The sequence below is a fragment of the Marmota marmota genome, unplaced genomic scaffold, assembly GCF_001458135.2.
Source record: "Marmota marmota marmota unplaced genomic scaffold, marMar, whole genome shotgun sequence".
Lineage (NCBI taxonomy): Eukaryota > Metazoa > Chordata > Mammalia > Rodentia > Sciuridae > Marmota > Marmota marmota.
The window spans coordinates 37,470,325-37,494,884 of NW_025999949.1; the positions used below are offsets into that span (position 1 = coordinate 37,470,325).

The 24,560-nt window shown below is 61.3% G+C and overlaps 1 protein-coding gene and 1 long non-coding RNA gene across 3 annotated transcripts in view; one reads left to right on the forward strand and one right to left on the reverse strand.

Moving 5' to 3' along the window:
- Eppk1 (epiplakin 1) overlaps positions 1–8,842 on the reverse strand; it is a 15,313-nt gene extending 6,471 nt beyond the window's left edge. The window contains exons 1-2 of the mRNA XM_048802416.1: positions 8,163–8,842; positions 2–7,702 (exon numbers count right to left, since the gene is read on the reverse strand). Of these exons, the coding sequence (XP_048658373.1) occupies positions 2–7,702; positions 8,163–8,198 (7,737 nt within the window). The 5' untranslated portion in view covers positions 8,199–8,842. The remainder of the gene's footprint in view (position 1; positions 7,703–8,162) is intronic.
- Positions 8,843–15,232: 6,390 nt separating this feature from the next.
- On the forward strand, positions 15,233–22,565 carry LOC125616570. 2 transcript variants are annotated; one of them, XR_007347287.1, is made up of 3 exons: positions 15,233–16,398; positions 16,795–20,384; positions 20,691–22,565. It is a non-coding gene; the product is annotated as an uncharacterized LOC125616570 (long non-coding RNA). The 2 variants fall into 2 exon arrangements; XR_007347288.1 differs by having other exon boundaries at positions 15,235–20,384; positions 20,691–20,875; positions 21,151–22,565.
- The last annotated feature ends 1,995 nt before the right edge of the window (positions 22,566–24,560 follow it).

Sequence of the window (24,560 nt, forward strand, 5' to 3'; positions counted from 1 at the left end):
CCTCGCGGATGGCCCCGCTCACGTAGCCAGACGTCAGCACGTCCCACACGGGCACCGCGCGCCCCCGCAGGCGCCCCACCTTGACCTCCATGGTGGCCGCACGCAGGGCCCCCCGAGGGTCGGCGCGCGGGCTGCGGTCCTCGGCCTCGGCCAGCAGCGAGGACAGGGCCGAGCCCACGTCCTGCGCAGTCAGCGTGCCCGCCCGGTACCGGCGCAGCAGGTCCTGGCGCCGGCGCTCGGGCACCTCGCGGTAGAAGAGGAGCTCCCAGACCGAGACGCTCTGGCCCTGGAAGGCGCCCCAGCGGGGCGTCACGCGGGCGTCGCGCAGGGCCCCGCGCAGCTCCTCGCTCAGCTGGTGCACTGCGGAGTCCTGGCCCGCCAGCTGCAGCATGTAGAGCCCGGTGTCGGGGTCGCGCACGCAGCGCCGCAGCAGCTGCATGTAGGTGAGGTTCTCGTGGGTGTTGGGGTCGAAGAAGCCCTTGGTGTCGTCGCTCGGGTCCGCCAGCACGCGGCTCATCTCCTCGTCAAAGTAGCCGCGCTGGTAGGCCACCTCCACGGGCACGCGGTGGCTGTGCACGGGGTCGATGACGCCGCCCGTGGCGATCTGGGCCTCCAGCAGGCGGATGCCGTGGTCCCTGACGATGAGGTCGCGCTGCATGGCCTGGAAGAGCGAGATCTGCTCCCCGGAGTAGGGGTCGGTGTAGCCGGTGACGGCGCGCTCGGCGGACAGCAGCTTCTCCCGGATCTCGCCGCCCACCACGCCGGCGGCCACGGCCTCCTCCACAGACAGCCTCCGGTCGTGCACCGGGTCGATGACGAAGCCGGTGGCCGCCTGGGCCTCCAGCAGCACCAGGGCCGTGCCGGGCCGCAGCACGCCCTTCCACATGGCCTCGTAGATGCTCATCTTCTCCTGGCGGCCCGGCTCGCCCCTGGCGGGCACCAGCACGCCCGCGATGCAGCTAGTGCCTTCCAGGTAGCGCTGGACATCCTCCCCGGCTTGTACCTGCTGCACTGTCCGTCGGCCCTCTTCCAGATCCTCCAGTGTCTCTCTGTTTATGATACCTGAGCTGTGCAGCTCGGCTGCTGTGATCTGCTTTCGGAAACCCCTGAACCACATTGGTCTGCTCTTCTTTTCTTTTTCTGCAATTATCTGCAGAATTTTTTGTACCACTTTCTCCAGGGCTCCTGCAGTGTCCCGGCGGTAGGCCTTGACCAGCTCCAGCTTCTTCTCCCGCGTCACATACTCTGAGTTCAGGAGCTCCCATACTGATGGCCGCTGGCCTCTGTACCTTCCAACTGTTATTTCTACCTGCTGGGCTTCCAGTGCCCTTTTGGTGGCCTCATCCACATACTCTGAGTCCTTTGTGTCCTTGACCACTGGGAATAGGGTCCATGCTGACCTTTCGTCCCTCTTGCACCTGTCCTGCAGCTCTTGGTATGTGACCTTCTCCTGCGTGTTGGGGTCCAGGAACCTTCTCCTCATGTGCTTCTGATCCAAGATGAGCATTTTAGTTTCCTCATCTAGGCAGCCCCGCCTGCAGGCCATGTCCAGGGGGATTCGGTGGTGGTGCTGTGGGTCCACAATGCCCCCTGTGGCCACCTGCACCTCCAGCAGCCTTAGTGCCTCCTCCCTTCCGACCAACTTCTTTTTCATGGCCTGGAACAGTGGTATGGTCTCCCCTGTGGCTGGGTCTCTGTGGCCCTTGGCGGCTTTCTCAGCCATGTGCAGCCGTTCCCGAAGCTCCTCATCCACCAGGCCAGCTGCCAGGGCCTCGTCCACTGGCACCTTCTGATGAGTGCGAGGGTCCAACATGAACCCAGTGGCTGCCTGTGCCTCCAGCATCTGGGCTGCGAACCCTGCAGGGATGTGCTCCTTCCTGCAGGCCTCATTGAAGCCCATGACCTCCTGGGTGGAGGGTACAGTCACCCCAGCAATGCAGCCACTGCCCTCCAGGCACACGCGGACGCACTCCAGCTGCCGCAGGTCCTGGTGTCCCCTGTCCTCCTTGTGAAGTGCATCCAGGGTCTCCTTATCGATGACCCCAGAGTTGAACAGTTCTGCGGCTGTCGTGTCCCCGTGGATGGCTGCCAATCTGATGTCTTGGTTTTGCTCCTCTGTTTCCTTGATGGTGGTTCTGATGACCTCCACCAGTTCCTCTAGTCCCACCTTCTGCTCTCTGTACTCCCACACAAGCTCTCTTTTCCGTTTCTCGCTGAAGTACTGCGAGGAGAGCAGGTCCCAGACAGACACAGTCCGACCGGCAAACCTCCCCAAGTGCATGTTCACAGTTGTGGATCGCAGAGCTTGCTTCGTGGCCTCGTCGATGTACGCATAGGGTTCTCCTTTCTTTACGATTTGCAACATGTACAGGCCCGTCTCGGGGTCCTCCACACAGCGCTCCAGCAGCTGCAGGTAGGTGAGGTTCTCGTGGGTGTTGGGGTCGAAGAAGCCCTTGGTGTCGTCGCTGGGGTCCGCCAGCACGCGGCTCATCTCCTCGTCAAAGTAGCCGCGCTGGTAGGCCACCTCCACGGGCACGCGGTGGCTGTGCACGGGGTCGATGACGCCGCCCGTGGCGATCTGGGCCTCCAGCAGGCGGATGCCGTGGTCCCTGACGATGAGGTCGCGCTGCATGGCCTGGAAGAGCGAGATCTGCTCCCCGGAGTAGGGGTCGGTGTAGCCGGTGACGGCGCGCTCGGCGGACAGCAGCTTCCCGTAAGTTTCCCTGCCAAACATGCCTGCCTGGAACGCCTGTTCCACGGTCAGCTTCTGATTCTTCACCGGGTCAATGATGAAGCCGGTGGCCGCCTGCGCCTCCAGCAGCACCAGGGCCGTGCCGGGCCGCAGGATGTGCCTTCTCAGGGCCTCTGGGATGCTCATCTTCTCCTTGGTGCCCTGGATGAGGACTCCGGCAATGAAGTTGCCTCCTTCCAGAGACCGCCTCACACTGGCCATCTCTGTCACCTCCTGCACCGTCTTCTTCCCCTGGGCCAGCTCATCTAGCGTCTGCTTGTTGATCAGCTGAGACCTGAACAGGTCCCTGGCTGACACCTGCTTCCGGAGCCCTCTAAAGGTGGCCTGTGGGGACTGCTTCTCTGCAGTCTCCACTAGGGCAGTGACCGCACTGACCACCTGCCGCAGGGCTGTGGCTCGCCCAGACCGGCAGAGTGCTGCCAGCTCCCGCCTCTTGTCAGCACTGATGTACTCGGAGTGTAGCAGGTCCCAGAGTGACACGATGCGCCCTTGGAACCTCCCCATACTGACAGGCACCTTCATGGCCCTCAGAGCCACTGCGGTGTGCTCATCCACCTCAAGCACAGCGTCCTGAGTGAGTGGCAGCAGCCACAAGCCGGTATCAGCATCCAGCACACAGAGCTCCTTGAGCTGCCCGTATGTCACCCTGACCCGGGAATTAGGGTCAAAGAAGAACTTGTTGTCCTCCTTGGTGGTGGTCAGTGCCCAGCTCGTCTGCTCGTCCAGAAGGCCAAGCCTGCAGGCCACTGCCTGAGGCAGGTGCACCCCATGAACAGGGTCTAATATGCCCCCCGTGGCCAGCTGCACCTGCAGGAGGGGGAGGCCCTCACTCTCGGCCTCAAGCCCCTTCTCGATGGCCTGCCACAGAGAGAGGGTTCCCCCTGAGTAGGGGTCTGCGCACCCGGTCACAGTCCTCTCGACCTGGCTGAGCTGCTCACTCAGCTCCCTGCCTACCAGGCCGGCCTTCACTGCGTCCTCCACTGACAGTCTTTGGTTGCTCAGTGGGTCAACAAGGGAACCAGATGCCACCTGGGCCTCCAGCAGTCTCTGTCCCAGGCCTATGGGCAGGAGGCCATCCCTCATGGCCTGGGCGATGCTCACTTTAGTCCCAGAGGGCTGCAGCAGCACCCCAGCCACGCAGCCCGTGCCCCAGAGGTGGGCCCTCACTGCTGGCTGCTCTGCCACCTCAGAGGGCGACTTTGTGCCCTGAGCCAGTGCGGCCAGTGCCTCCTGGGTGATGATGCCAGCGTCCCGCAGCCAGACGGCAGGAACCTCACCCCGGGGACCTGGCACTGTCACACGGGCCTGGGCCAGGAGCTCTGCCCCCTGTACACAGCTGCACACGGTGGCCTGCAGCTGTGGCACGGAGACCTTCCCAACCCGCATGCCCTCCAGGAGGCCTCTGCGCTGCTCCTCAGTGAAGTGGCAGGAGGTGAGCAGGTCCCAGAGGGACTTGCCGTCCTCACTCCCTGGTGTGCCCTGCAGGATGTCCTGGAGCTGAGTGTCAGTGGGAACGGCAGGAGCATCTTCTGCCAGAGGCAGGAGATGGAGGCCAGAGGCCTTGTCCCGGGGGCACTTCTCCAGCAACTGGGCATAGCTGGTGAAGCCCTGGCCGTCTGGAGTGGGGAAGGTCTTGGGAGAGCCGGACAAGGCCATGTCCATCTCTTGGTCTATGAAGCCCCGCTGGATGGCCACAGGCAAGGGGAGGTGGTGGTGGCCTGTGGGATCAATGGCCCCTCCCGTTGACACCTGGGCCTCCAGCAGTCGGGCAGCCTGCTCCATTGGGATCAGGCCCTTCTTCATGGCCTGGAACAGGGAGATTCTCTTCCCAGAGAAGGGGTCTCTGAAGCCAGTGACGGCACCCTCGGCCCACCGCAGCCTGCTGCACACCTCTGGCCCCACCACGCCCCGGCGCACAGCCTCGTCCACGGACAGTATCTCCAGACTGCTAGGGTCTGTGATGGCCCCAGTGGCTGCCTGGGCCTCCAGCAGGGTCAGGGCCACGCCAGGCGCCAGCAGCTTCTGCTTCATGGCCTGATAAAGGCTGAGCCTCTGTTGGGAGGGCTGCAGCAGCACCCCAGCCACTGAGCCCGAGCCCTGCAGGTACCTGTGGACGCTGGCCATGTGGAAGAGGGCGTCAGGGCTGACTGCCCCTGCCAGAACTTGTTCCAGGAGGTCCTGGTCGATGATCTGAGCCTCCAGGAGCTGGCCAATGGTGACCCGGCCCCGCAGTGCTGGCAGTGTGATGTCTGCCCACCTCCCTGACTCTCTGTGCAGCAGCTGCGTGACCTGCTCCAGTGTGACCTTGCGCTGTCCATAGCGCTGCAGCAGCTGCCTCCTCCAGGTCTCACTGAAGTACTCGGAGTTGATTAGGTCCCAGGCTGAGACCCTCTGTCCCCGGAACCTTCCACACTGCACAGGAAGCACCAGGTTCTGTAAGTCCTGCCGGGAGCTGCCGTCCACCAGCTGAGGCCGTGTGCTGCTAAGTGGCAGGAGGCGCAGGCCCGTCTCGGGGTCCTCCACACAGCGCTCCAGCAGCTGCAGGTAGGTGAGGTTCTCGTGGGTGTTGGGGTCGAAGAAGCCCTTGGTGTCGTCAGAGGGGTCCAACAGGATCAAGTTCAGCATCTGATCGAAGTAGCCGCGCTGGTAGGCCACCTCCACGGGCACGCGGTGGCTGTGCACGGGGTCGATGACGCCGCCCGTGGCGATCTGGGCCTCCAGCAGGCGGATGCCGTGGTCCCTGACGATGAGGTCGCGCTGCATGGCCTGGAAGAGCGAGATCCGCTCCCCGGAATAGGGGTCGGTATAGCCGGTGACGGCGCGCTCGGCCGACAGCAGCTTCATGTACACATCAGGCCCGATGACACCAGCTCTTAGTGCCTCTTCCACGGAGTGCCTTCTGTTTTCTTTGGGGTCGATGACGAAGCCGGTGGCAGCCTGGGCCTCCAGGAGGATGAGTGCAGTGCCGGGCCTGAGAAGTCCCTTCCTGCGGGCCTCGTAGATGCTGAGGCGCTCCTGGGAACCGGGCAGAAGCAGGCCAGCGATGCAGCCCGTGCCCTGCAGGTACCTCCGCACAGAGGCCAAGCTGCCCACGTGGTGGGCCGAGGTCTGCCCGTGTTCCAGCTGCTCATATAGCTTCTGGTCGATGATCTCTGCTTTCAGCAGCTCTCCTGGAGTCACAGTGTCCCTCAGTCCAACAAAGGTGACCCTGGCTGTGGCTTCAGCCTGCTCAATGGTGGCCTTCAGCTCTGCTGCCAGCTCTTCTACTGAGAGGGTCCCTTCCTGGTGCTGCTGGGCCAGCCTTGACCTCTGTTCCACAGAGACGGCCTCAGAGAAGAGCAGCTCCCAGAGGGACACGGGCTGGCCCTGGAACTTCCCCACAGAGACGGAGGTCATGGCTGCTCTCAAGGCCTCCTGAGTGTGGTGGCCAATGAATGAGGGTCCCTGGGGCACCTCTCTACGGGGTCCCCCGGGGAGAGGTAGGAAGGCAAGCCCCGTCTCTGGGTCGGTGACACAGAGGGCCAGCAGCTGCCCGTAAGACAGGCTGCTGTGTGTGCTGGGGTCTGAGAAGCCCGTGGCCTGGGAGAGGTGCTGCCAAGTCTCTTCATCCAGGCAGCCAAAACGCAGGGCAGCCTCCAGAGGTAGCCGGAACCTACGGGTCGGGCAGACCAGTCCACCCGTGGCCAGCTGGGCATCCAGGAGGCGCAGGGCCAGCGACCTGTCCACCAAGTCCTTCTTCATGGCCTGGAAGAGGGGGATGCGGGAGCTGCTAAAGGGGTCATGGTACCCAGTCATCGCCTGCTCTGCCACCAGCAGCTGCTCATAAAGTTCTGGGCCAACCAGGCCTACCCTGACCGCCTCGTCCACATACAGCTGCCGGCCCGTCGCCAGGTCCACCAGGGTGTGGGTGGCAGCCTGAGCTTCCAGGAGCGGGAGTACAGCACCCATTGGGACCAGGTGCTCAGCTGCAGCCTGGAAGAAGCCCTTCTTGTGGCCTTCAGGCAGCAGGACGACCCCTGCCACACCGCCAGTGCCCTCCAGGTGGCGCCTCACCTCAGGGCGAGCACTCACACCTGGCTCTGTCAGTGTGCCCTCCTGCAGGCCTTGGACTGTCTCTTCATCCAGGACCCCTGCCTCCTGCAGCTCAGCCACACTGGCCGCCCCACACAGGGTATGGAAGGTGGTCTTGAGTGGCAGCAGGGCCAGCCCTGAGCCAGGGTCCTGCACACACCGGCCCAGAAGGGCGGAGTACGGCAGCGGCTCCAGTGTGTTGGGGTCAAGGAAACCTGGAGTGTCCATGCTGGGCTCCTGCTCATCCAGACTGAGCCACATCTCCTGGTCCAGGAGGCCCTTCTGGCAGGCTAGTGCTGGGGCAACTCGCATGCCCTGGACGGGGTCCACCAGGCCCCCAGTGGCCAGCTGGGCCTCCAGCCAGCGGCATCCCAGGGTCCTGTTGACAACTTCCTTCCTGAGGGCCTGGAAGAGGGCCAGCTTCTCACCCCCATAGGGGTCAGGATAGCCAGTGACCGCGCGCTCAGCAGCCAGCAGCTTTTCCTTCAGCTCCAGCCCTACCAGGCCCTGCCGCAGGGCCTCAGACACGGGCAGCAGCTGGCCCTGGGCGGGGTCCACCAGGCCCCCAGTGGCTGCTTGGGCCTCCAGCAGAGCCAACCCCAGCCCTGCGGGCAGCAGGCTCCGCTTCATGGCAGCATAGACACTCAGCGTCTGCCCCGAGGCCTCCACACGCACCCCTGCAATGCTCCTGGCTCTGGAGGGTGCGGCTGCCTCTGCCTGGGGCTTGGAGGGGGCACTGGCTCCCAGCCCAGCCTTCATGTTTTTGGGGATGAAGGCCTGCTCAGCACCGTTGGTGAACAGGGTATCAAGAGGAGGAGTGACCTGGCCATTCATTGCAAACAGCTGGTCTTGCAGAACCCAGTTGAGGTCACACGTGTCCTGCGGTCACAGAAAGATACAGTCAGAGATGAGCCTCTGGGCAGGCAGGGGAGGCAAGGTCATAAGGTCAATCCCAGACCCTCCCCAAGCTGGTGAGCCCTGGATCTACCTCCAGAGACATGGCTGGAGCAGCCCTGGGCAGCCTCATCTTGGTAGCAGAGGGCCCGGGTGCAGCTCACTCTCTTGGGGTGTGAGCATTCACAGTCACCATAGGGGAAGGGCCCTCCCTTACCCTGCAGGATCCCCAAGGCAGAGTGGAAGAAGCTTCCCAGCATGCTAAGAAGAGCAGTGGACTGTAAAGGCATGGACCAGGGATTGGCTACCAGGCCACCTCCCAGGGTCTGAGGGCTCTGTTTTCTCCTGCGGGCTGTCCCTTGGTGTCCACCACAGCTCTAGGCCCAGGGTGGGGAGCTTGGAGCCCTCCCAGACCCTAACTCTGCTATGGCTCTGCTGCACCTACCCCCTGCTCCAAGGTCCCTGGATCCAACAGACACATGCCGGTCCTTCACCCCTGCTGGGCTGGGTCATCTGGCTCCAGGCCCCAGGACTGTACCAACTACCTCTGCCTGGGCCTGTCCCTTTCTAAGCTGGGTTGAATTGATCACCCGGAAAGATATGTCAAAATCCTAAGCCACATACCTGTGAATGTGACCTTATTTGGAAACAGGATCTCTATGAGGTAATTTAAGATGAGATCACACTGGAAAAGGGCTGGCCCCCATCCCGAATACCTGGTGTCCTTAAAAGAGAACAAACACCACAGTCTGCACTGTGAGAGTCTGGAGCCACCAGGAGCTGGGAGAGGCAGAAAGGGTCTTCCCCTAGAGCCTGTGGAGGGACACAGCCCTGCCCACAGCCTGACCTAGGGTCCCAGTCTGTGTCACCGTCTGCTGGTGGGCCCACACCATGGCCCACACCTTCGTTCCCCACCTCCATGAGCCAGGCCAGCTTCTGTGTCCTCAGAACCATGCCTAGTCCCTCTCTTGGTCCACACCCTTGGCAGAGGAAAGTGTCCCTCTGCTCAGAGGGACATCCAGGCCATCCACGGGCCTTGCCTCCCTCTGCACATGTCTGGGGGAAGGCACCTCTGCCTGCCCTCACACCCAGGGCACAGCCCTTGCTGACAGCATGCATTCCACTGCCAATCTCAACAGGTACTTCGGACCTGACAGGTACACAGGGACTCTGCCCCCCCGCCCCCGTAGTGATGGATTCTGCTCCATCTCCTTGTACCCATGAAATCAGAGAGCTGCTCAGCCTGCCCTCAGATCCTAAGAGCTGCAGCTTGGTCCTGCCTGCCCTGGAGTCCAGATCCACATGTCCATCCACCCTGCACACTGTCACTTAGTGGTCTTGGTCCTCCCTATAGCTGGTCCTATAGGAGGCACTGCTCCATGCTGGCCCACCTCATGCCTGCTGGCCCACCACATACCTGCTGCCCACCTGTGTCCTCCAGGCTCTGCGGCAGCACCCCATGGCTCATCCATCCCCTGGAGGCCTACCTCCCTGCTCCTGTGTCTCCGGAGCTCTCCCTCACTGTCCTCAGTCACCTTCACAGCCCCTCTACCCTCCAAACACCCACATCATTCTGGGAATGTGTGGGGTGGGCAGGTGAGCCCGAGGGGACAGACACCAATGCAGAATCCATCCTGTCCATAAGCTAGGGCTTTGGTGTCACATGACCTGTTGGGTGGACTGATGCTGCCCAGCACAGGGAGGGCTTTGGGAAGACAGCCACTACTAGCCCCTTCAAGAATTGCACTACCTGAGGTCACTTCCTTACTGGGGCAGCCAATGATGGGCTCAGCCCCTTGATGACCCTGAGAGCCATCAAGTCTTCTAGTGAGACTGCCCCCAGTCCACCACCTTGGCCAAGTCCTACTCCTCCCTTCCCTCCCACAGATGCTGCTCCTGAGTCCTCTGGGGTGTTCTGCTCAGAACCTTAGACATTGATGTCAGGACCAGGCCGACCCCTCGGTGAGGCCATCTGTGTCTGCCACCGCCTGGCCGGAGGGTCCAGTGGAGCCCAGGGGGGAGAAAGCAGCCCAGCCTTAGGCTCTCCTGGGGGCGCACTTATGTAGGGCAGGAGAGAGGGTGTGGAGGACACAGGCCAGTGGAGTGGGGGCTGTAGCCAAGCAACGGAGCTCTGGGCAAAGATCCCAGGAGGCTGGGCTAGCCTGCTGAACTGCCGTGGGGTTCCTAGGGCAGAGCAGGCCCAGGCAGCTGCACTGGGAGGGGCCAAGTCCTCTCACCAAGGGGAGAACCCAACTCTTGGAATGGGACATCTGGGTCAATTTAACCCCAAATATCAAATCCCCAGATTCCCCAAAATGTGCATCCTAGGGGCCAGCACTTTCCTCCTTGCCTCCCGCTCACAGCAGCCCAGCACGGGCTGAGAAGCCAGGGCCCCCAGAGGGGCTACAGGGCTTAGAGAAGGGCTCTCCCAGGATTTGGGACAGAAGGCCCCTGGACCATGTGAACCTGCTGCTGGGACAACTTCTAGAGCCTACAGAAGGCACCACCCCCCAGAGCGAGGCAGGGCAGGCGTGGGCAGCAAGGGCTCCACGCTGACTGACCGCAGGGCCCTGAGGTGCTATCGGGAAGGAAGTGACCCCCAGGCACAGAGCCCCTAGTGCTATGCTCACCAGGGGAAGCCTGGGGAGGGGCAGCCCCAGCCTGGATGCTGTATCAGCAGAGGAGGCAGAGGGCAGGTGAAGGGCACAAGCCCTTGTGAAGGACAGGCAGGAGTCGGTGCTTGGGGACCAAGCAGCTCTGGGCCCCCAGCCTGAAGCAGACCCCTGGGCGGAGCTGGGCAGGCCCAGGAGGAAGAACCTGCAAGAACAGCCCAGCCCTCCTGCAGGGAGCCCAGCTGCTCACTTGGGGACTGCTCTGGAGAGTGACTTTGGCCCTATAGGATGCCACATCTCAGGGGCAGAGAGTCACTGGGCTCTCTGTGTAGTGGACATCTGTTGGCTCAGGCGGGCAATGGAACCACTCTGTGGTACGTCCCTGGTTTCTACATGTCCTTTGGGGGGACACACTCAGGAGTTCTGTGGCCTTGAAGGATGAGCTGTCCTGTAGGGAAGGCCAAGAAGAGGGCAGTGGAACTGGTCACAGGGCCCTGGGCACCTGGCAGTGGCCCAGTCAGGAGCGCTGCCTTGCAGTGGTGGCAGGACAGCTGCTGAGGCACAGCTGGGACGCCAGCTCCCAGTGACCCTGTGGCTCGTGCCATCCCAAGGAGGCAGGACTGTGCTCTAAGCTGTGGGTTTCCCGCAGCACCACAGCCAGGAGCCAAGGCCTGGGAGCAGCAGTGGCCCACGCCCTCTCTGCAGCCCAGGCCTGTGGGACAGCACAGCAGGTCAGCCTCTCCCTCTGCCAGCCCTCTCCTTCCCTGCCTCCCTCAAGACCTCTGTCTCAGACTGCTACCTGCATAGGCTGCCACACTGGGCCTGTCCAGCCCAGCCCAGGGCAGGGCAGAGCACAGAGGAGAGGGTCATGGGGTTAGGGCCATGTACCTGTCCCCTGACTCCTGGCTGGGATACAGAAGAAGCAGTTCTCCACCCCAAGGTGGAGCCCAGGGGTTGGGGCCACAGCACGGGCAGGGGTGGTAAGGTGGCCTGGACTTGGTTAGCCCTTGTCCTGGACCCAGACAGCCAGACCAGAAGGCTGCACCTGGACAGAAACCAGAAAGAGCTGACAGAAGCCCAGAGAGGCCCACGTTTCCTGAAGAGAGATCAGAGGGCAGTCGCTGACCCAGGGAGCTGCTAGAATGGGCTGGGCAGGGAGGCTGTGAGCCCGCTCAGTGTGCGCACTGTGCTGTGGCTGGTTGGGCCACTCCCTGCTGGCTTGTGGGTGACCTTGGGTCTGGTATGAGTCTCCAAAGCCCTGCCCTTTCCAGGAGGAAGGCACAGAGTGGGTGCCTGGGAGGGGCAGAGCAGAGAGTCTGGAAGGCGGGAGAGAGACAGACTAGGGCGCCCCAGGGGTCCTGGGAGGAGGCCCAGTCAAGCCCAGCACTGGGAAAGCAAAATGCCAGCCTTCCAGAGTAGGGCACCAGTAGGAGCAAGCTGTGTAGGAGGCGAAAAAGCCAGTGGTCTTTGGGGCAGGGAAGGTGGGGGGAGAGGTGGTGGAGGTGGAGCAAATCCTCCCCCAGGCAACCCAGCAGCCAGGGGAGGGAAGGGCGGTTCCTAAGAAGGGCCACCATCTGTCTCACACTGAAGAGTAGGACCCCCCACTCCAGCCCAAGACCAGGTTGTCCCCTTGAGCCAGGTCAGAACAGAAGAAGGACTCAGCCCATACGTGGAGGCAGAGAGTCTGGCCTTTTCCCTATTGTGGGGCTGATGGGAGGTCACTGCCCGTCTGCACCCTGTCAAGACAGACAGAAATCAACGGCCCTGATAGGAGCTGGGCATGATGGACAGGTGGAGGTGGGGAGGCAAGGCCCTTCCTGCCTCTGCCTGGTATCACCAGAGTGACCATCCCTGGACAGCTAAACCTGGACAGCAGTTGGCCTTTCGGTGAGTCAGCCCCACCTGTCTCCCCCCAGCAGATGTAGGAGCCAGCTCCGCCTCAATGCATCAGCCTGATGGCCTGGTGCCCGTGGGTCTAGGTCTGCTCTGCTGCTGACACCTCCCGCAAGGAGGGCTTGGGGCGGCCGGGGGTGTGGCTCAAGCGGTAGCGCGCTCGCCTGGCATGCGCGCGGCTCAGGTTCGATCCTCAGCACCACATACCAACAAAGATGTTGTGTCCGCCGAAAACTAAAAAATAAATATTTAAAAAAAAAAAAAAAAAAAGGAGGGCTTGGGAACCTGACCTTCAGTGACTGCCCAGAACCGCTGGGCAGGGAGACTCCCTCCCTGTGGCATGGCCGAACTGGGGCCTCGGGGTCCCCATCTCTGCAGGGGGGCTCAGGGACCCCCACTTCGGACCCAGAATTCTGCCTGCCCAGGGCTGGAAACTGGAGGGCAGAGCCCAGAACTCCGGGCCAGCTGCGCCAGTCTCCGTGCTGTGTGCCAGCGCTCTGGGCCTCCAGGCCTCGAGTCTCCTGCGGGCACGCAGGTGTTTCGGTTTCGCTAGTCCCCACCTGTCAGTCTGCTCCGCTCCGGCGCTGGATCCGCAGTCCCTCCGATGGCTCCACGCCCCGCGCCCTGCGCATTTAAAAACCTGCGCGGTGCGGCGACTCCTCCCAGTGGCTGCCCGGCCCTCGGTCGGGGCGGGAGGTGGGCCAGCGCCGCCCGGCCGGCAGGTAGGTGGGGCCGACGAGTGTCGGGAACCTGTGCCCGGGCCGGGCTGCGAACACCCCTAGGCGAGGAGGGGCTGCCGAGCAGTAGGGACCCTCCCCTGGCCCCTCCCCATCGCAAGTCATTGCGAAGGAATGCGGTGCCTGCGCGCGGGCTGGGGTGGGGAGCGACCTGCACCCGCCCGACCCCGGCTTTTGAATGGAGTTTGCCAGGGAAATGCGGGTGGCCGCAGTGCTGGTTTCGGTTGCCCTGCGGCTCATTGCCCTGCTTCATTACGCAGGAGTGAGACGGGCTGGAAGGCCGTGCGGGGAGGGGGCGCGTCGCCGTCCTCCGCGGCCCCTTCCCCCTCCAGTTCATTTCTGCTGGTCTTGCTCAGTCGCCTTAGTGTCCCCTGCTCTGCTTCCTGTCCAACTGCCTCCCGCAACCCCAACGCAACAGGGACTGAGCTGGTTCAGAGCCCACCCTCAACTGGAGGTTGCACAAAACCCTGCAGGGAAAGCCCAGCCTGTACCTCGGAAGTGAATCTCCCCATCTTGCTCCAAGGACGTATTTCCTTTCTAACTGCTGCAGGAATGGGATTCATTCACTCAAGGTCACACTGGCCTTAATGGGGAACTCCCTTGCTAGGGAATGTGGAAGGTGTGCCAGACACCTCAACCTTCTCAACCCCACCCCATACAGACTAGAGGCCCGCAGCTGTCCCCAAGAGGAGCAGCCCTTGCCTGGCACTCGGGGTCTGCCTGGACCTCCAGGCTGGACCCAGTGGGACAGCAGAGTAGCCATGTCTTAGGGGACTTTAGGCTGTTGAATGGATGAGAGCCAAGCCATGAAGTCCCCTCCGGAGGCTCCTCCAGGTTGCCCTGCTGCCCCCACTTTCCCTTGCCCTGCCATACCCCCTTCACCTTCCAAGAGGGCAGGTGTCCTCCAGCTTGGCCCCTCCCACGGGAGGACAGCAGCTCAGCCTCAGAACTCCCAGGTTGTGCCCCTTTCCTCCCAAGGGATTCTGGGATGACATCCTCCTTTCCCCCAGCTCCCAAGGCACCTGCAGGGCCGGGTCCTGGCTGCTCTCAGGCTGCAGCTCCTCTCTATCATGGCCTGCTCTACCAAGTCACACCAGACCTGCTGGGCTGGCCCCCATGTGGCCTTTAGCCCAGAATCCTGCTCCTGAGACTCTGACCAGCACCCCTCGAGGGGCTCCCCCTCTGCCTGCAGCACAACTGGGAAGAAAATGACCACCTGCCCCCCCCCCACTCTCTCTTCCTCTTCTCTCTCTCANCCACCCCCTCACCACACTTGGCCCCAGCTTCCTGTGCACCACCCCCACTTTCCCCCTGCCCCGCCACCTTTCACCTGGCTGTACTTCATCTCTGCCATGGACCCTGGAGGCCCTAGAGTACCTGGTCAGGCACTGTGGGTACTGCCCCCTGGTCAGGTCCTCTGCCTACCATACCAGCCACTTGAGCACTCTGCAAGCTGGCTAGTTGGACACTGACTAGAAGAGAAACCCAGCATTGCCCCAGGAATCCCAAGACAGCCAGAGGAAGAAAGCCCTGGTACACTCCCAACCACCCCTGCTCCTTGGGGCTGAGGCTGCAACCTCTTCCGAGGCATGGGGCTGGGTGGAGGCCTCTCCTCTGGGGCAAGCCAGGTGGCACACAAATCCCTGCTCCTGCTCCTTGGGCCCTGGGTGCTCAGAAGCTGCTCCCTGCAGACAGAGCTGAGCCCGCACACAAGCTGGGTCAGGCTTCAGGGCCCTGTCCTCAGAGCACACAGCAGCTTCCATGAGCATAGGCAGTGCTGGGCAGAATCCGCCTCACCTGCTCCTGGAGCCACCCCAGCTGCCCGGCCAGCCAAGCCTCATCCTCTACACCAGGGAGAGGCATAGCATTGGAGGGGAACTTAGGGGCAGGGCAGGGATGAGAGCAATGGGGGTGACCTTGGACTCAGGGCTGGGACACGGCCACAGCACAGATGTGGGTACAGGAGGCATGGTGTGTATGAGGAAAGGCTGGGGGAGGTTTTCCTTTGGGTCCCAAAACATGAACCCTGAGCTGGCTGGTCTGATTGGCTGTGAGGAGGTCTACTCCCCCAGCAGATTGGCCAGTCTCCATCCAGCTTCCCTTGCCGGGTACTCAGCGCAGGCCACAGCACCCCCCCACTGTGGAGGTTGGTGGCCCTACACCAGCCTCCAGCCCCTCCACTGGCCTGCAGGCCCCGGCCTGGAGCTTCTAGCCCCTCTGCTGGGTTCCCTGAACAGGGATCTCATACCCTGTTCTCCTACCCAGGCCCTACCCAGGCCACCCACAGGGCAGCGGGCTGAGTTCACCTTTGAATAGAGGGCCAAGAAGAAAGGGGCTGCTGGGTAATGGGTACCAGGGCTGCCCTGGGGCTGGCTGGGGTTGGAGGAAGGGGGTCACTGCACACATCCTGGAAGGAGTGATTTCTCCACATCGATGCAGACCCCGGGGACCCCGGGCAGCAACCGCTTCTGCACCCACCTGGCCTTCAATACCCTCTACCCTCCACCCCCCAACCCACGTTGAGGGATTGGAAACCCCCCTCAAGACTTCTCCACACCCAGACTGGTCAGCTTGCTTCCAGGAGCCTCCACCCTGGCTGTACCTTCTCCCACCCAGGCCTGGCATGAGCCTCCTCCTCCTCCAGCCAGGAAGCCCCTCCTCCCAGGCCTGCCAGACAAGGGGGCAGACGATTTCACAGCAGGGCCTGGATGTTCCTGGGTCCCTGGAGGTGCAGGTGTGTTCTGTGGGCTCCCGGTGCCAGTGTGGGCTCACCCACCCCCATCCCCATTCAACCATCTTTCCACCCATCCATTCTCTGCCCAGTAGAAACTGCTCAGCAGATAGACCAAAGGCCTCCTGTGTCCACCACAGCAGACCCTCCAGGCAGCCATCCTTGTCTGGGTGAGAGACAGGGATGGGCAGCCTGAGGTGTGGACTGGCCCCTCAGCTGCTGACAGTGGTGCTCTGGGAGTCCCTGGAGCCCGAAGCCAGCCCCGCTGGCCCCCAGCCTGTGACCCCCAGCGCCACCCTGCCCAGTCTCTTCGTCATGTTTTGTGTTGCTGTTGCCCTGGGAACTTTCCATTGGAAAATGTTGGGTGAGGTGGGCAGGCAGACAGGCCAGGGCAGGCTGCAGACACGCTGTGGGTGGATGGGTGGTGGACGCCTCTCCCAGGAGGGCTTGTCGGTCCCACACCCTAGGACGGCCCACCCTGTCCTGCCCACTCCTGTTCTCAGCCCCCACCCCAGGCCTGGGGAGTGCTGTATGTGTGGGTCCCCACAGAGAGGCCCAGTGGGATGAAGGATGTGTTCCAGCACAGGCCTGCCCACTCCTGGCCCCCAGATCTCATTCCGGAGTGTCCACCCAGCTGCCAGTTGTCCACATGGAGGCAGGAAGTTCCCAGGACCAGCAGCCCTGCTGGGCCTCAGCGTCTTTGCTCAGGTGAGACATTTAGGCTGGAGAGCCCCTTGCCCTTCTCCCCACTGTCCTCAGGCCTCCCAGGAGAAAGAGTGAGAGTAGCACCCACCCTAATGCCCAGCTCCTGGCTGACCTCCCCCCAGGCAGGGCCAGACCCGGTTCCTGCTGGAGCCCCCTTGGCAGTCCCAGGGCTGTTACTGAGAAGTGGAGGCCAGGCCCCAGGAGGCTATGGGGAAAACTCAGGGTGGCCACCTGCTCTCCCATCAGAGCAGGCCAGAGTCCTAGATGAGCCCAGTCCTCCTGGACAAGGGCAGCAACAGCCACCTAGCAGGACCCTCCAGCCCCATTGCTCCCACCCTACCGCCTGTCAGCTCACACAGCTCCTGTCAGCGCAGCTGGTCATCTGTCCCCTTCCCACAGGAGCTCCTGCACCACGGCAGGTAGATGGGTAAGTGACCAGGAGGAAGAGCCCCGGCCCCAGGCTGCCCACATACAGAAGCTGCTAGAGCCCACAGCTTGTGACTGGGGCCTTCACAGGCCACCAATCCCTAGGAACTCCTCCATGTTTTCCCCTCGCACTGACACCCGGGACACCAGGTCCAGAGCCCCACATGACCCAGCACCCTCCACATGGCCCTGACGTACCTGGGCAAGGGGCTGTGTGCACTGCCCACGGATGCCTGGGGCGACTGGCTGCCTGCCAGGGGAGGTGCAGACGGGGCTGAGGGGGTGTAGCCAGAGGAGCACAGGTGGTACCAGGTCTGCAGACGGGCCCAAGCCCACTCCTGTCAGAGCAGGTCTCACATGCAGACAGGCCATGGCAAGCCTGACCGCGGCTGGGGTCAGCTGGCCAGAGCCAGGGTGGACGGGATGGGCCAGCAGGTCACACTGACGTGGTGTTGGAGGCAGCGGTGATTGCTGAGGTGGCCTGACAGGACAGGAGCCTGGGGCTGGGCAGAGGGGCACAGCTCCCTCGTGAGGGTTGTCTCAGGATCTCTGAGCCCCTGGGAGGAAGGGCTGGCTCAGGAGGTCCCTGGAGAGCTGGCTCAGGCACAGGCATTCACTGGCAGGGGATGGACCTCAAGGGAAAGTGGCTTTTCTTTGAAAGATACCAAGATTTAATAGGAAGGAAAAACAAGAGAGCAGTGAGCTCCCTCACTTAGCAGCACAGGCATCTTCGTGGTCGAAAAGCCCAGAGTTTGGGGACCTGAGTCCAAGGGACCTGCACCTGTCACCGGCGGTGGAGGCTCCTGATCCCCTCCCTGAGCAGGGAATGGGGTGCAGCCGGAGGCACAGGTAACCAGAAATCCGACTCAACCTGGGTTGGAAAATACAAGCAAAGCGGCAGCTCCTGACAGGCAGTGTTGGAGCCGGGGGAGGCCAGGGGGCACGCCAGGGCCTGGGGCTGGGCTCAGCTCTAGAGAGCTGGGTGCCTGGGGACCCACAGGCCCAGGTGCTGCCAGGCGCCCACTAGCCTCTTTCAGAAGTTCTAGAGAAACCACACTGGCTCTCAGTGGCTCTGGTCATGTCACCTGCTCTTATGGGTAGAATTCCATTCCCTCAAAGCTACGTCCAAGTCCTAATCCAACAGCATGTTCCAGGCCCTGGGCTTGACATCACAACGCGCGCTCACACACACACACACACACACACACACACACACACAGCCCTAATTCCAAGACCTTATTTGGAAATGGGGGTTTTTTGCAGATGTCATCAAGTTAGGATGAGGTCATTAGGGTGGCCCTAATTCAATGTAACTAGCACTGAGAGCATACCACGTGAAGCAGACATAGGGAGCAGTGTGTGACCCAGGGGCAGAGGCTGGAGGGCTGTAGCTGTGGCTGGGCTTTGACAGCTGATACCAAAGGATAGCTGGAGGAGAGAAGGGTCCTACCTGGAGTCAGAGGTTGGGGGACACTCCCCATCCATGCCTCCCAGTCAGACTCTGGCCCCCAGAGCTAAGAGAGGACACATCTCCCTTGTACTGAGCCCAGCAGGGGCTGCACACCAGGAGCCAGCCAGGGCACAGGTACTTGCCCTCCTGTGGCCTGGTTCACTGCCAGGCTCCTCCCTGGGGCCAGGGTGGTGCCAACAGCACCCGACGCACATGGTTCCCAGAGAGGGCCAAACAAAGTAGGTAGCCGGGGTCTCAGATGGTCCAGAGCTCGCCCTTCCTGGCAGGGCCTAGGACCAGCAGATGTGCTGGCCAAGAGGAAGAAGACAAGAGTCCAGGGTGGAGCAGGTGCCATTGTGGTTGCTGCGTTTATACCATCCACAGCAGGGGAAGGTGGCTCTCCTGACCAACCCTCCCCTTGAGAGTCTCTTATACTTTTTTTTCCTAGTACTGAGGTTAACTCAGTGTTTAACCACTGAACTATACCCCAGACCTTTGTGAAACTTTGAGACAGAGTCTCACTAAAGTTGCCCAGTTTGACCTTGAACTTTTTGTCCTCCTGCCTGCCAAGTCTCTGGCACCACCAAGAAATTGTGGCAGTCACAATCCTGAAAGTCAGCTGAGGTGTGAACCTAATAGAGCAGCAAGAGGCCCTGGGAGCATTGCTGTAGCCCAGGGCCAGCCCTCCTTCACCCTGGCCCCAGGTGCATCTGGACACCTGCTCAGGAAAACACTGCTGGACCTTGGAGCACAGATGAAGGTTCTGAAAATGGAGCTTCCCCTGGGGCAGCCAGTAATTGGTGACTGATGAGTCCTGCAGGGTTGCTTCAAGGTGACCTTCCCCGCGGCCTTCCATACCCCTTCTATACTCTTTTCTGATTTCACTTCTTAATTGCTTTTACCCAAACCCTTGCTTTGGCGTCTACTTCTGGGGAGTCCTGCCCAAGGCCCACGTCTCCCCAGGCGGGCCACTCAGGGAGCACCAGCTGTGCAGAACTGGCTCACCACCTCGTTGGCAGCACCTGGCCTGCAGCAGACCTCCCTGCTACAGAAACTCCACCCAGACAGAGCCAGCACGCAGGAGGCACACGATCAATGCTGAATCAATCAATGAATCCAATCCAGGTGAAATGGACAAAATGACCTGAGACAGCTTCAAGTGGGGATCCTGAGCATCACACCTCCCGGAGCAGGGCCTGCCTCTGGACGCTTGGCCTGGACTCTGCTTCCCAGGGGTTCTCAGCTCCCCTATCCCTGGCTTTCCCCCAAGCCCAGTCCAGGACCCTAACTCTGGAGGCTGTGGTCCAGGATGGGTCAGCATGAGGCTGACCATGGCCATGGCTGCGTGGAGGTCCACCCCGCCCCGCCCCTGTCGGCAGCTCTGCCTCCTGCCTCTCACCTTTGGGACCCCTGGGACCGCACCTTCCCTGGACTGCTCCCCCAGCCCCTGGCGGTCCAGCAGCCTCCCACGCTGCTTCCAACAAACCGTCTTCAGCTGGAGTTTCCGTTTCTTATGACCAGAGTCCCAGTGAGCACCCCAGAGGGAAGCAGCCAGCCCTGCCATGTGGGGCCCTCTGGGAGACGCTGGCTGGGGTAGGTGAAGGCAGCTCGGAGGGGACCACCTGCTGCCCAGGACCAGGGAGGAGTGAGCACTCAGCACCAAGAGCTCAAGTGACCTCCCTTTTTATTGAGTTGGAAACTATTTAAGAAACAAGATGCAGACATCGGTGAGGTGCCCATAGATGTATCAGCTTCCTTTATGCTAAACTGAGGCTCCTGACGCTGCCCCAGCCACTGGCTCCGTGGAGGTGGAACTTCAGCAGGACCCCACCCCACCAGGTTCCAAGGCATCCAGCAGGCTGAGTCCTGTGGGCCTGGTTTCATCCCCAACCCACCAACAGACAGCCTGTCCCCCACAAGGCGGGCAGACAGGCAGAAGCCCCTCCCGGGAGTGAGTGACAGTTTTCCCACTTTCCCACACAGAGTACCCAGCCTCGACGTCTGAAGGCTGAGCTCCAGCGTCTGCAATGAGCCCCAGGAAGACATGAGGAATCTGAGGATCAGAGCTGGAGGCTGCTACTGACCTTGCCAGATAGACCCTAGCCAGGGAGCGGTCAGTGCAAGTACACAGACCCTTGGCCAGGGTGTTGGGCTAATACCTGGGGCTAGGAAAATTATGAGGGAGGCAAACCCTGCAGTGGCCTGACCCTTCAGGGATGACAGCTCTGACACCAAGCTCCCATCACATGAGGGCTCCCTGGCACAGGGGCTGGTGGGAGGTCTGAGGCTCAGGACCCTCTTCCACCATCCCCCCTCCTTCCCAGGCTGACAAAGCTCCTGGCAGTACTGAACTGTCCAGGGGCCTCGCACCCTCCTCCCGTCATCTGTCATCTGTCCCCACTAATGCTCCCAATGACAGAGCTCGGAGCCAGACCAGAGGAGTCCGAGGCGCTTCCACACCAGGGGATCTGATGCGTCTTCAAATGAATTTGCACAAACTTGCCTGGCAGGAGGGTGGGCTCCAGGCTGGACAAGCAAGGCTGAGCACAGTTTCATGGCTGATCCTGCCAGTGTGCACCCGTGAACTGGGGATTCTGGACTCAGGTATACCCTCCCACAACTGGAGAAGAGCAGTGTGGACCTCCCTGGCCCCTCTGAGGCTGGCTCAAAGGCAGGCCAACTGGGAGGGAGCTCATGGTGGGGTCCGGAGAATTCTGTACGGTCTAGGACTGAAACCCCTGGCCAGGAGCCCTGCAGGAAGAGGCCAGTTCCCAGGGCAGCCCTGCTCCAGAGCCCCATGCAGCCTCCTCTGCAGGTCCATCAGGGCACAGCTTGCCTGGGCACTGGGCTTTATCAGGCTCATTGTTGGTTTCTCCTAGGAAAGATGGGGCACTCAGAAGTGGCCAGAGCTGGCTGGCCTTGGTAAGAATCTCCATGCTTGAGTCCAAGCGGGGCCTCAGTCCTAGCCACCAGAGCCACCTGCTTGGTGACCTTATGGAGCAGCCCTGGGTGACACCTGACATGCAAAGTTGTCACTGTCCCAACCTCAGAGCCTCCTCACACCCGTGGGTATTCCCACCCTCTCATCCCCGTGCCCTGCCAGGCCCCCTGTGTACCTATTCTGTGCTCTCTGAGTCTCTGGCCACCACAAGCACTAGCTGTGGCCTGTGATCCTTCCTCAGGGACTATGAGTGGCCAGGCACATGGCTTCAAATGCTGCCAGCTGGCGCATCTCCCTGCCATCCCTGGTGGGACTACGGGGCTGTCCTCCCAGCTGGGTCCAATGCACTGGGCAAAGCCATTCGCAGCTTGAGGACCCATCTCTGTCACCTGGCAGTGGGTGTGAGCCTCAGGCTCCAGGAGGGCTGTACAGCTGGCAGGAGGCAGGTGCAGGGACACAGGAAGCAACACCTGACTCTGCAGACAGCCAGCTCCTCAGGACACACTGGTGCTGGGCTGCTTTCCTGTACCCAGAGTGCTGCTGCCCTGCCCAGTTTTATGGTAGCTCCCTGTTTATCATGGGCAACTGGGACACCTGTCTCTGCTTCCTGGCCACATGGCTCATCTCCACCAGGGCTAAGGAGCAGGCCTCAGGCTGCTTCTCAGAGGACTGGTCACTTGCAGGAGAGGGTGTGCTGGGATTCTCTGACGGGTGTGTGTCCAGGACACAGGAGCACTCCCAGAGCAGCCAGGCCAGGCAGAGCTGCTCAGAAGACCCAATCTAAGGGCCCTCCAAGCCACCACCATACTCACCTCCCAGGCCTGTGTAGTGTCCCCTCCAGTGAATCCACATGTGGGGAGCCACATTGAGGTACCACACCTTCCGTCCTGATGCACCAGGGATCTGAAAGATCACTGTAGTCTAGCGTGGTCGTGCCATGACTCGTGCCTCGGTCTTTTGCCCACCCTTGGATAGCAAGGCCAGTCTTCTGAGTGGGCAACCCCTGGGGTTGAACCACACTCACCTGTTCCTTTGTAATCCTACCCCTTTGCCTTGTTTGGGATAGAATGTTCCATGGAAACGCTCTGTGTGTCCCCTTCTCTTGGTCTGCCTTTGGGTGTGGCCTTCCTAGATGTCAGTCACCCAGCTGACAGCAGACATCAGGAAGCTGGACTAAACCCCTGACGCCTGACCCCTGGCCTCGTTTGAATGGCTTCTCCGCAATAAAAGGGTTTAGCACGGGCTCCTCACTCTCTTTCCTCAACCCCTAAGGTCAGAGGAGCCATCACAGGACCCAAAGAAAAAGGTATCTCTGTTTCTTTGTATCTCTGTGTGGTTACTTCTTGCAGCCCAGTTCCCCTGGAGTGACCCTGAGTGTTTTAGTCCTGGAACGTGACATCCACAGGATCACTTGAAGATGGAATGCTGCTCCTCAGTCACCAAGACCAAGCCCCATCCATGTTTCTGATCTGCCCTCCTTAGCCCAACTTCAGTCTCCATAGTCATAGGGAGTCTGCTGGGCTCCACCCCACGCACACCTGGCAGAAGAAGGGGACATGTGAGAGGGGCGACCCCACAGATCACTTGGCAGCAACAGTGGAAATCCGAGTGCCTTTGGTTCGTCAGCATTTGGACCCAACAGCTCAGGGACCCTGTGACACCACACCCTCCGTGCCTCTGGCTGGGAAAGGCAAGAGACAGCAACGGTCCTACAGAGTCAGGGCCAGCTGGGAGCCAGGCCCACCCACATGACCAGACTCTGGGTAGCGGCTAAGCCCCGAGGTGCTCAAGGGCCCCTGTGGAGAGCTGTGGGCTGGGGGCCAGAAAGGGAAAAGGGGGCAGAAGACCCTACAGACTCTACTTTTCCGTGGGAAAGCAGCCCATTCATTTTTTGGGATCACCCTAACAAAGTACCACAGCACTGGCACCTCAAGTAACAAACACTTCCTCTCCCCGCTCTGGAGGCAGAAGTCCAGAGCCAAGGTCCTCAGACTGCGCCAGAGGCGAGGGGGGCCCAGCCCTGCCTTCCAGTGCCCCGTGGCCGTCAGCAGCAGCACCCCCTTCTGCCCCCCGCATCTTCGGCTTGTTCCCCTCTTCTCACCAGCATGTCTCCGACACCTGAGGCCCACCTGGCTAAAGCAGAAAGGCCTCACCTTGAGGCCAAGACTCTACTTGCAGCCACTTGGGTCTGCAAAGACCCTTTTCCCATATAAGGCACAACCCCAGGTACCTGGGCCACTCACCCCAGTACCAGGAGGAAGCCTGCCTGCCTTTGCTTTGTGAAGCCCAGGAGTGTGTGTGTAGGACACCCACTGGGCTCGCCACCCAGGTCTGCTGGTGGTGATGGGCAGAGAGGTGTCCAGGACAACTCCTGTCGGGGGGCTTCTGTAGGTCTTTGCTCCTGGCTCGGGCAGCAGTGCCCCCCCAAACCATCCAGAAGTGATTCTAAGAAAGGAGTGTGCGGTGTCCTGCTGGCCCAAGGACACCGCAAGAAAACCATCTCCCCCTTTTCTGCACATTGGGAGGGAGAGAAGAAAGTGCCTCTGGGCCCGCCCTGTGTGCAGCTCGTCCAGGAGTGTGTCAGGGCTCCTGGCCCTCGGGCCACCTGGAATGCGCGTGATCAAGCCTCTGACAGCCCGTCGCTCCCCACGTCCACTGCTCCCTGTGCACCTGCTGTATTCAAGAGCTAAAGGGGGTGGCCCCAGGCCCCAGGCCAACACATTCAGGTCAGTAGCGGAGATGTGGATATCACTGTATCCACTCTGGGATTGGGGCCACAACGCCATCTGGGCCACGGACCCATAGGGCCAGAATATGAAAAATGAAACAGACCCCTCTTTTATCTAGATAGTGACTATGAGTTGGATTATTTTCCCCAAAGATTTGTTGAAGTCTGATCACCCCTGCCCCTCAGGATGTGGCCATTTTTGGAAATATGGTCATTGCAGACCTGAGTAGTTGAAATGAGGTCACAATTGGGTTGGGAGGGCCCCTGATTCAGTATGACTGCTGTCCTTATAAAAATAATGCCATGTGAAGATGGAGCCCTGCCGTGTGCCAGCATAGGAGAGTCAGGTGCTGTGTGGGAAGCCCCAGAGCACCGGGAACAGGCCACGCTGGAGGGAGGCCAGCAACAGTCTTCCTCAGAACCTCCGAAGGAACCGCCCTGCTGACACTTTGATCTAGGACTCTTGGCAGCTGACACTGTGAGAGAATGTCCCTGTGGCTTTAAGCAGCCCAGCTTGCAGTGCTTAGAGTGAGCCCAGGAACGGTGGCCCCACCTGCCCAGTCCCTGCTGATTGGTGGCCACAGGAAGTGCTTGGCCTCAGCTTTGGATGTGTCTAATAG